General features: G+C 41.0%; 1 protein-coding gene across 4 annotated transcripts; it reads left to right on the top strand.

The window, feature by feature from the left end:
• Nucleotides 1-572: 572 nt before the first annotated feature.
• trnt1 (tRNA nucleotidyl transferase, CCA-adding, 1) lies at nucleotides 573-9948 on the top strand. 4 transcript variants are annotated; one of them, XM_004068602.5, is made up of 7 exons: nucleotides 573-905; nucleotides 1642-1835; nucleotides 6337-6475; nucleotides 6545-6671; nucleotides 6750-6943; nucleotides 7987-8240; nucleotides 9342-9948. In XM_004068602.5, exons 1-7 carry the CDS (start codon nucleotides 788-790, stop codon nucleotides 9585-9587), a joined length of 1272 nt encoding a protein of 423 aa, XP_004068650.1. In that variant the 5' UTR covers nucleotides 573-787; the 3' UTR covers nucleotides 9588-9948. The 4 variants fall into 4 exon arrangements, with proteins under 4 accessions (XP_004068650.1, XP_020558755.1, XP_078804094.1 ...); XM_020703096.3 differs by having other exon boundaries at nucleotides 574-924; XM_078947968.1 differs by having other exon boundaries at nucleotides 577-905; nucleotides 1642-1850.
• The last annotated feature ends 873 nt before the right edge of the window (nucleotides 9949-10821 follow it).

The raw sequence follows: 10821 nt of genomic DNA on the forward strand, positions 1-10821 counted from the left end.
CATATGAATAATTTATACACAATAAGACTGTCTTATCTATCTATAAAATAAATACTCTTTGGACAAATATCTTCTTCTGTGTATTTTATAAGCTGTTAGCTGCTGTTGGATGAATGGTGAAATATTCAGAGGAGTCAGTGCCTCACCAACCATCAACCTCACCACACGTCACTGGTCCATCTCATAAAAAAGAACAATTACACGTTGATAATCTCTTATTGTTTTTATGCAAATGGAACATTCATAAATCCAAAGTTACAAATCACACCCCTCATTTTTCTGTCTTTATCAATGAGTTTGAACACAATAAGAAATTCTGACAATAAGAAAGCCATTAAAACAATCGATCTGTGTGTCAGTTTCAATGTTTTTCTGTCAAATGTAATAATAACCCCCTGGTTTGTTCCTTTCTTGTTGCTGTTTTGCATTTTTGTGTATTGAATTGTTACATTTAATAAGGTTTGCAAAATAAAATTAAATAAACTTTTTTTTCCCCTTCCATCGGTCTGGTCTTTTTTTGGTCGCTTGTTTCCTGAGCTGTCCTCCCGTCCACAGGGTGGCGCTAACAAGCCCGTCGATACCAACCTGAAACTGAAAACAAGAAGGCGAAAACACCGCCGTTTCTCAGCATTGACTGGCGCGGTCGCTAACGTACCTTTAAACGACACGTGTTGGGTTTGTTTTTATTGTGAGATAGAGGCGAACGCAAAAATAGTAACGGTAGTAGCAGGTAGCGCATGATTCTGTTGGGAGCTTGATGTGTGTGTCCGTGTTTGTTTGTGTGTAGATGTGGGGTTGTGTGATTTCTCGGTTTAGCCGTATTTCTGCCAGAAACCTTTTCACGATGCGCCTGAAGACCACCGAGTTCCAGTCGTTGTTCACGGAGGGGCTGAAGGGACTCGCAGGTGACGCTCGTTTTATGATGTAATGACACCTCCACACATTCAAATGCAAACAACTTTATTTATACCACCAGAGGGACGAATGCGTTCCAAATGCAGACAGTAGTGGATGGAAACCATTTAAAAAAACATTAAGGTCAATGAGTCCGGCCCTTTACTGCAGGTGTGCCGGTGGCTGAGAGGCGGAGTCTGTGACGTCAACATGGTCATTCGCAGGCTTACCTGTTCTGAGAATCCCAGAATTTTACGATTGCGCTCACACAATTCACCATGAAGTGTTGATGGAGAAAAAACATCTAGACCTGTTTTTATTTAGATGATTTTCTAAAACTAGATCTGCATCTACAGTAACACAAGTGAACGGCTGATCCAGCTGAGAATATACTGAAGCTCAGGGGGGGGGGGATACTTTAAAGCAGCGGTCCCCCCACTTAATGTCTGACAGTATTTGTATTAAGTGTCTTTTAGATCAAATCAAACACAACAACAAGAAATAATCATAGAAAGTGTTTGTTTTACAGAAAGAAAGAGTCTATTTGCACGTAATTTTCCAAATAGGTGTGACCAGTGCTGATCTTTTTCCTTGGCTGCAGGACCCAGAGGAAGGTTATCATAATCATCATTAAATATAATAAACATGAATCCACTGAATTTCCAACTTTGTTGTCTTTCATTTTACAGGATGCTAATGAGGGTCTGTTCCAGTGCTAAAGACGATGCTTTTCTCTGATCTTTTCAGGGTTGTTTGAGAAACACCAGTATGAGCTGCGGATCGCTGGGGGAGCAGTGCGTGATCTACTATCTGGAAAGCGACCAGAAGATGTCGATTTTGCCACAACAGCAACTCCAGAGCAGATGAAGAGTCTGTTTCAAGCAGCAGGGATCAGGATGATCAACAACAAAGGAGAGAAGCACGGCACCATTACAGCACGAGTAAGACTTCAGGAGGTGTGATCAGAATGGGAGCACCGCCCGTTCTAGTTCTAGTCACTAGCTTTCATTCATAAAAATACTGCCAGTTTAGTCGTGCTTAAGTCATTGATAAAAAACAGCTTTTACTGTCGACCTGCACTCACTATCCACTTTATTAGGTCATATTAGCTAGTACCGGGTTGGACCCCCTTTAGCCTTCAGAACGGCCTCAATCCTTGGTGGCAGAAATTCAACAAGGTTCTGGAAACATTCCTCAGAGAGTTTGGTCCATATTGACAGATAGCATCATGCAGTTGTTGCAGATCTGTCGGCTGCACATCTATGATGTGATTTTGCGTGATATCGACACAGTGGATGTTGTCATCACGAGAAAACTGTCAACAACAACAACCAATAGGAAGAGAATGCTGCTAATGAATGAATTAGCTTCTGTGTTTATGGCCACAGCTGCTGTGTTGTAGCTCTTGAAGAGATTCTTTGGAGCACATCTTTAGAGCTGCTGTGTCCTTTAAGACAGTGGTCTCCAACCCCCGGGTCACTGACCGATACCGGTCCGTGGGCCACCTGGTACCGGACCACAGATGGAAAATAAAATAAATACGACTAGATTTCTGATCCTGAAGGAAGTTTTACTATGAAAAAACTCCCGGGTCAATTTCCCGGGACTTAAAGCGGCTTCTTTGCTAAGTTAGTGGCCCAAAGTTAACTAAAGCCAAACAGTCCAACTTATTTGGAAAGTTTTATTTGGGGAGAGAAGAGTCAGTGAGGAAACCGAAGAAGAGCTTTTGACTTCACAGAAAAATGAAGTTGTTGTTTACAGACAAAACCAGGAGTTCTCCTCCAAATACGGATTTATTGAGGCAGTTGTTTCCACGCACCAGAAGCTGCTCTGTGTGAAAATAATATGCAACGACTGACGTTTGAAGGTTTCACACACACAGATAATAAAGACGCAGACACGCTGGATTCAGGTTTATTATTAGATTCAGAAAACGTCAGTTTTTTATTTTGCTTTATGTATCTGTCACTCCCTAAAAGTCGGAGGCGGCTGAAGTTAATGTTCGGTTGTTAGCCTCCACTTTGACGTTAAAAAATTCCTGTGATGAAAATCTTCATCACAAAGTTTAGGTTTAAACCGGAGGAGACGAGAGAAAAGTTTGGTTTCTACAGCAGACGTGTTTGGAGCTGAGAAAGGGAAGCTCTTCCATCCTCTGCCTTAGGATTCACACTCGTTCCATAGACGGATGTCAAGAGGAAGTGTAAGAAGCTGCTAGGCTCCTATGGAGTCCTATACAGTTCATAATTAAATAAATAAATATTTAATTAAATAAATAAATATGACCTCATGCAAATACACAATCAACCAATAAATCTCTCATAAATATATAAAAAGATCATGAAATTGTGAAAAACCTGCACACTGATTTTAAATTAGCCATCATATTATTCAATGTATTTCATTTTGCTTTAAAAACCTGTTCATTATTTTAAAACAGCATTTTAAAATATTAATTTTTAATCATGTTGAATATTATTACAATTCTGTCTTTTTTCAGAAGCTCGTATTTCAAAATCAATATTTTCCAAAGTAGCTTTGTTTTTATTTCATGTTGCTGTTTTTCACAATGGCTTATTTATTTCATGAAGAGCCTTTTCAGGAGAATGACTCTGTCTGTCAATCAGTGAAAGTGGGCGGGATCTAAACGCTCATTGGCTCATCCATGGAAATCGACTCATATTGCTCGATACCCGCTCAGCGGTGTGCCAGTCAGAGAGATGACATATTTCAGTGATATCTGCACGGCTTTGCTGACATTAGAGATCAAATAGAGAAAAACAATCTGTCTGCTGCAAAAGATGCAAACATGGACGACTCTGTTTTTGTAGTTTGAGGGTTTGTGTGGACCAAACCACAGAGAAGCTCCGGTCGTCCACGTCTCGAAGTCCCTGGTTCAAACACTCCTCATTCTTACGCCATTCACTCAGAGCTCACATCGTGCCTGATGTCGGCTCGCAGGAGGTGAGCTGGCGGAGCGACAGTCAGACCAGGCAGCTGCGCAAAGCGGGACAAGCCTGCTCGGGCCTCCTGAACCTTATGATATTTTCTATTTTCATTGAGACAATGATTATAATCAGGTCCTCTGATTTTATTTTTCCCTCTGAGGGAAAATGTTGAACCTTTCCTGCGATGACGTTTCTGACATCTAAACACTCTCCATGTGCATTGTGCATCCATGCATTGTTACTGAGATAAGCACAAGCAACCGCTCCATGTGGCTATCAGGCTAAAAACATTAGCTGATAGCCCCTCCCACACGCGGCATGGTGCATTCATGGAACTCCAGGTCATAGAAGCTTAGTGGAACTCCAACAACCACTTAGCCTAACTCAAGCCACTACTAGATGTTCATGAGAAGATGAAAATTTCCGAACCGACCACAAAATCACCCGAATTATGCAAACTCGCCCAAAGCCACTTTTATCCCCAAATTTAGAACCAAAACTGCCCAATTTCTTGTAACACTGTGGATGTGTTGAGGTGCATACTCCCCCTAGTGTTGAAGAGTGTGCCTTGCGCCGTTTGGTGAAGCATCTTCGATCGATGTAGTCAGGGTGCTGCTGCTCATGTCTGAGTAAAGGAGTAGCCAATCACAAAAGTGTCTCCACCTTGTCTAGTTTGATTGACAGACAGAGTCATTCTCCTGAAAAAGCTCTTCATGAAATAAATAAGCCATTGTGAAAAAACAGCAACATGAAATAAAAACAAAGCTACTTTGGAAAATATTGATTTTGAAATACGAGCTTCTGAAAAAAGATAGAATTATAATAATATTCAACATGATTAAAAATGAATATTTTAAAATGTTGTTTTAAAATAATGAACAGGTTTTTAAAGCAAAATGAAATATATTGAATAATACAATGGCTAATTTAAAATCAGTGTGCAGCTTTTTCACCATTTCATGATCTTTTTATATATTTATGAGAGATTTATTGGTTTATTGTGTATTTGCATGAGGTCATATTTATTTATTTAATTAAATATTTATTTATTTAATTATGAACAGTATAGGACTCCATAGGTTCCGCCCTAATGAGTGTCTGACAGTTTGCATTTCTGTTTGAATTGTGACACGCATAAAGCGCAATGCTTTGCAAATGACACCAGAGGGCGCTGTTTTACGATTTCATTCGAATTCTGACACAAAAACGGCATTTTACAAAACAAAAGATTTGAATTGACTTAAAAATGAATTTCAAGCAACTCATGCATATAAATGTCATTTTTAAGATTGTAAATTGCAAAATGCATTGTCATTTGAATTATGACGTCAGAAGCCATAAAAGTTTAAAATGCAAATTATTTAGTTTTTATTTAATATTTTCATATTTCCATTGTCATTTTGAATTATAAATTTTAATATTTTCAAAATGTATCTTCATATTCCAAGCCTGAATTGCAAATTGAATTGTCACTAGAGATTTGCATATAACTTCCATAGGTGATGGACTGTGTACAGTGACGTGGGAGACTGAAGCAATTCTAAATAATCACTGCATTTTCTGACGGTTAAGACGATTTAGGGCTTTCAACACCAAAAACAATCTGCATTTGTTGAAGGGAAAACCTCCGTCTCCTCCCGGACTCTTTGGAACTTCAGGAAATAGTCTGGACGAAGCGATTGGTTGGAGAGGATCTGCCGCTGCTCCAACAATGTTTCTGTTGGGAACCTGTCTGTTCTTCAATCCAGACAGGTTCCTTTTGTATTGTTAAGGTTCTAGAATTTGTTCCTGATGACAGGGATTTGATTCATACTGTAAAGTCAGCACTGAGAATAGCATCACTGAATGAATGTATGTGAAGTATTTGAACCCTTTCTGGTTTTGTAGGTTTGTCAATTTAAAAAGAAACTGACAGTCTGTCATCCTGATGGTTGATTCATTTGAACAGTGAGACGGGAAATCAAGAAATCCGCTTAATAAAAAGGGGTACACATTTATTGTTATTGGCAGCAACAGTTGCTATGGTAACCCCCAGCTTCTTGCTTATGGTTTTGTGGTCCATTGCGGTCTGGCGCAGGTCTACAGTCTTCTCCCTTAAATCGACTGAAAGCTCTTTCCATGTTGGAGAGTTTAGAGTCTAATGGACTGATCCTCATTCAAATGAAGCCACCATTCCAATGACAGACTGTCAATTATAAACCTACAAAATCAGAAAGGGATTAAGTACGTATTCTCTCCACTCTATTACAAAACTCCAGTGAGAAAAGTTTGTCATCTTGAACTTTGTCGATTGTTTTGTCTGCCCTTGAACAATGAGAGGCTTTTAGTTTCAAACTATTCTTAAAAAGGTATCACAATGTTTTAGAAACTTGAGGGTTTAGTGCTGCAACTATTGTAAAAACTGCCTAAAACACGTTGATCCGTTCTGACGATGAGCAGCGTTAGCTGATCGGAATCTTTGGCTGAAGTTTCACATCTAATCCTCTCCTCCATGCAGCTGCACAATGAAAACTTTGAGGTAACCACGCTGCGGGTGGATGTTCAGACAGATGGTCGGCATGCAGAGGTGGAGTTTACCATGGACTGGCAGAAGGACGCAGAACGCAGAGACCTCACCATCAACTCCATGTTTTTAGGTAGCCACCGCTTTGTCAGGTGTGTAGTTTGCAGGAGATCACTGTCTTATGCCCCTCCTCTCTTTACAGGGCTTGATGGAACCTTATATGACTATTTTAAAGGATATGAAGACCTGCAGAACCATAGAGTGCGCTTTGTTGGAAGTCCTGAGCAAAGAATTCAGGAGGACTTCCTGCGAATACTCCGTTATTTCAGGTTCACCTGGGGAAGAAGGAAGTTCTACTTTTTCTGTGGTCTGTGGCAAACTTTTGCCTCCTTTGTGATTTTCTGCAGGTTTTATGGCAGAGTGGCTTTAAAACCCGATGAGCACGAGCCGGAGACTCTGGCTGCCATCAAGGAACACGGCCAGGGACTGGCGTTCATATCCGGAGAGAGAATCTGGGTGGAGCTGAAGAAAATAGTGGTCGGTAATCATGCTGCTCATCTGCTGGAGTTGATTTATAAGATGGAGCTGGCACAATACATAGGTGAGAAAAAAGCGTGTAACCCTTGTGCTATCCTAGGCATTGGGAGTTGGGTCATCTAGACCCACTAGACAGTGTTCTGAACCTTTTTTCTTCAATGATTTGTGATCTTCACTGGTGTCCATGGATTACATGAAATCTTTCCACCTTTATCCACCTTTGTCATGGTAGGGAGAACACGTCAATATAAGGGTGGGGTCATCTAAGATAGCACAAGGGTTAAATTGACAGACTTTGACTTCACAGAAGAACCCAACAGTTGGAGGTTCTGAAAATGTGGCTCACAAAACGGGCGTGAACTATTAGCAGAATTACTACAGACTTGTTTAACTCTTCAACATCAGCGCCTAAAACATGTTCTTTGAACTACCGTAAGTAACTCTTCACATGGTCAACAGGAAGCGGCTGATTCTGACGCGGAGAAAACAACGCAACACATGACTAAAGAAAAGTGTTTGCATATCAGTGCAAAGCCGCTTAACTCCACTTCAGAGTCTGCTGGAATTTCGTTAATTACTGTGGTTCAAAGAACTGCAGTGGTTTGATGATGATCAGGTGGGCCACCACGGCAAACTGTTCATTTTCACTAGAAACATTTATCATCACCAAGTTTTCAGCTCCGTGTTCATCATCAAAAGAGCTCCACAAAGCCGATAGCTTTGTGGAGCTCTTCAAATAAAAATGCGCTGGATCTCTCAACTCCTTCTGTGTCTTTCATTGGGAGGGCGAGAAAAACCTTTGACGGTAGCTCCTCCCACACGCGGTGGGGGCGTCAGGTTTATAAACACACTTTTGGACAAGCGTCCAGCAGCGACCTCGACCCGTTAAAACATCTCAGTTCTGTTCAAGGTGTTCAGACGCCTGACATCTATCCCAGACATTTGAATTCTCTTAACCCATAAAAAGCCGTGGTGACATCAGAAACGGATTCTGTGGTGCACCTGGTTGGTGGTAAAATACACATCATTTTATCTGTAGGAAAAAGTGGGTCTGGGTTCGTATGGGTTAAGGTAGACTTGTGTGTCTGTGTATTCCCGTTCTGTCAGGTTTGCCACCAGGAGGCGATGTTGAGGGTATGAAAGTAGTCTGGCAGAACTCCCAACACCTCTCGCCTAAACCAATCACTGTCCTGGCTGCTCTCCTCCGCTGCCCAGAGGAAGTGGAAAAGATGGACATCCGGCTGAAGATGTCCAGAGAAGAGAAGAGTCTAGGCTTGTTCCTCGTCAAACACAGACGCGACCTCTGTAGGCGGGAAAAGCAGCCGGACGCCCTCAGACCTTTCACAGACTTCATCATTGATGTGAGTCTCTGTATTTGTCACTCCTCACAGAACACCCCTCCCTTTACCTTTTCTTGTCCATTGAAGGATTCTGGCTATGTGAAGCTATATTAGGGATTTGGGATAAAAGATTTAGTTTGTTGTGATGAACATGAGTGGATCACAAATAACATTCTTCCACTCATTGGTGTGAAACCACCTCCCCTTTCTTGCATTGAACACCTGCACTATCTCTTCATAGGCTTTAGAACAATCCAATAATCCAGATGACTGTTTCCCCTTTTACCAAGTGAAGGTGGTAGAGTCCATAAGCTAGAAATGGTACATTATTTATGCTAAGCTACAACAAAAAAATAAATAAATACAGGGACATTTGCATGAACCATTCCCCAATTCAGAGAGTTTCTAAAGAACTTGATGAAAACATGTGCTGTTATATTTATTTAGAATATCTGAGAATTATGCCTTTATTCCTTACCTGCCTTTTATATGATCTATCTTTAACATTTTTTATCTAAAAAGTACAAACATTTTGCCATCCGAATAACCATTCTGGTTCTAATACTTGATTTTTTTTCTCACATCTTCACGAAAATCCTCATTTATTTCATGATAGTCTTTTGTAGTTCAGTTATTTAAGTTAAAAACTGACCAATCAGATGCCTCAATAAAAGCATGTGGTGCCCGTTGGACCCTTCACAGATTCCCCTGATCCGCTTTCACTGGGAGGGGGGAGGCCTTCCAACCAAATCACTCCTGATTAGTGGGAGGGGTTGCCATAGAAATGTTGACTCAGAGCGACTCGGACCAATCACATTCTACCGTAATTAGGTTAGAGCTGTAAGAGAATACTTTTCTATGGATGACGTCACACTCGCTCAGTCCAGTTCTGGGATACAGTCAACGGTTTACATTCATCCACCCACCTGAAAACAATGGCGTAAGAATGACCATAAATATGCTCCTAAATACAGTATATAGATCATTCTGTTCACTTTTTCAGTAAAAGGAGACCAGATCCCCAGCAGGACTTGACAGCAGTTTTCTCTGACCTTTACCTACATCAGAATCATTCTGCAGGTGTGTTGTATTGCATGAACTTGTTGTTCTTCATCTCCTCAGAGCCGGGACCCAGACTGTCAGAGTAAAGTGTGTGAACTGTTAAAGTATCAAGGGGAGGACAAGCTCCTGTCAGAGCTGAGCTGCTGGTCCAATCCTCGCTTTCCCCTCAGCGGCCACGACCTCAGAAAGATCGGTATCACCTCAGGAAAGGAAATCGGCACCACCTTACAGACGCTGCGTGACATCTGGAAGAAAAGTCACTACAAGATGGACAAAGATGAACTCCTGTCCCACGTGAAGCTTTGAGCTGGTCGGACGCATGAATCATCTAAAGCTGTGTTCGCTTCTGTACGGACAGTACCAGTTAAAGCTGTGCTGGATTCATGTCAGCGAAGTAAACAGATATTTACCAAAAAGGCTGTTTTGCTATTTCTGTTTTCATAATTGTATTTAGTTTAAATATAAAACAAACAAAAATATAAATATCTGAGTTTACTAATATATCAATATTTTGGTTTAAATATATTTTTAGTTTAAATACATTCTGTTATAACTGTGCAGTTTATTAAAAGGCTCAGAATGCTCTGTCCAAACTGCTGAACTTTAGAGCAGACAAGAGAGCATCATGGGAGTTTGTGTTCAGTAAAATATTCCATCTTAATGAAAAGATGTTTGTTTTTTGTTCTTTTAATGTACCAATGACATTTTTAAGCTGCACAGTGGTGTAGTGTTTGGCACTCGTCTCACAGTGAGAAGACCCTGGTTCAAATCCTGGCTGGGTCCTTTCTGTGTGGAGTTTGCATGTTTTTGCATGTGCATGTGTGGGTTTCCTTCCACAGTCTAGAAGCCTGCTTCCCAGGTTGGTTGACGTCTCTTGGTCTGAGTGGGATTGATTGACCCTGTGACAGACTGGTGACCTCTGTCTCCTACTTCCCCAGTTTTGCTCAGCAGTGGGTGGGATAGGCCCCAGCAACCTTGTGACTCTGAAGGGGATCTGAAAATGCATGACATTTCATTACAGGTGTATTTAAAGTTAGACTCTAGTTTTTGTGACGAGGGTTTTTAAGGACACATTTGGTTCACTTTAAGTGAACCAGAGTTAGTTTTCCCGATAATCCAGAACAAATGTTCAGTCGGAAAAAACCCAAGTGGAATCGCTCTCTGACCCTTCTTTGGAGGTGGATTAGTTCGTTTCCAATCAGACTGAGCTTCCAGTTCGCTCTGAGTATGATCTGTGTTCGGAGCGGAACAACTTATGGGATGTTAACGGAGGACTGATGAGACACAGCAACTCATTTAAATGTGGTGAGATGAATGCAGGTTTATTAAAACAACTTTTAATGTGATCCACATTGCTGCTCGTTTCTGTTCCCGACAATCTATGTCATAAACACTTAACAGCGTACCTTCATGCCTGACATCCCCTCAGCTTCCCTTCGCCTTACCAATGAGCAGTAAAAAGAGATGTACCCCACTTTCATACAGACCTTCAAAATTGGTTAAATATAAAGTTTGAATCAGTGAACTTTCCCGGTAATGC

Source organism: Oryzias latipes, chromosome 5 (genome assembly GCF_053564925.1).
Source record: "Oryzias latipes strain Hd-rR chromosome 5, Olatipes_Hd-rR_3.1".
Classification (NCBI taxonomy): domain Eukaryota; kingdom Metazoa; phylum Chordata; class Actinopteri; order Beloniformes; family Adrianichthyidae; genus Oryzias; species Oryzias latipes.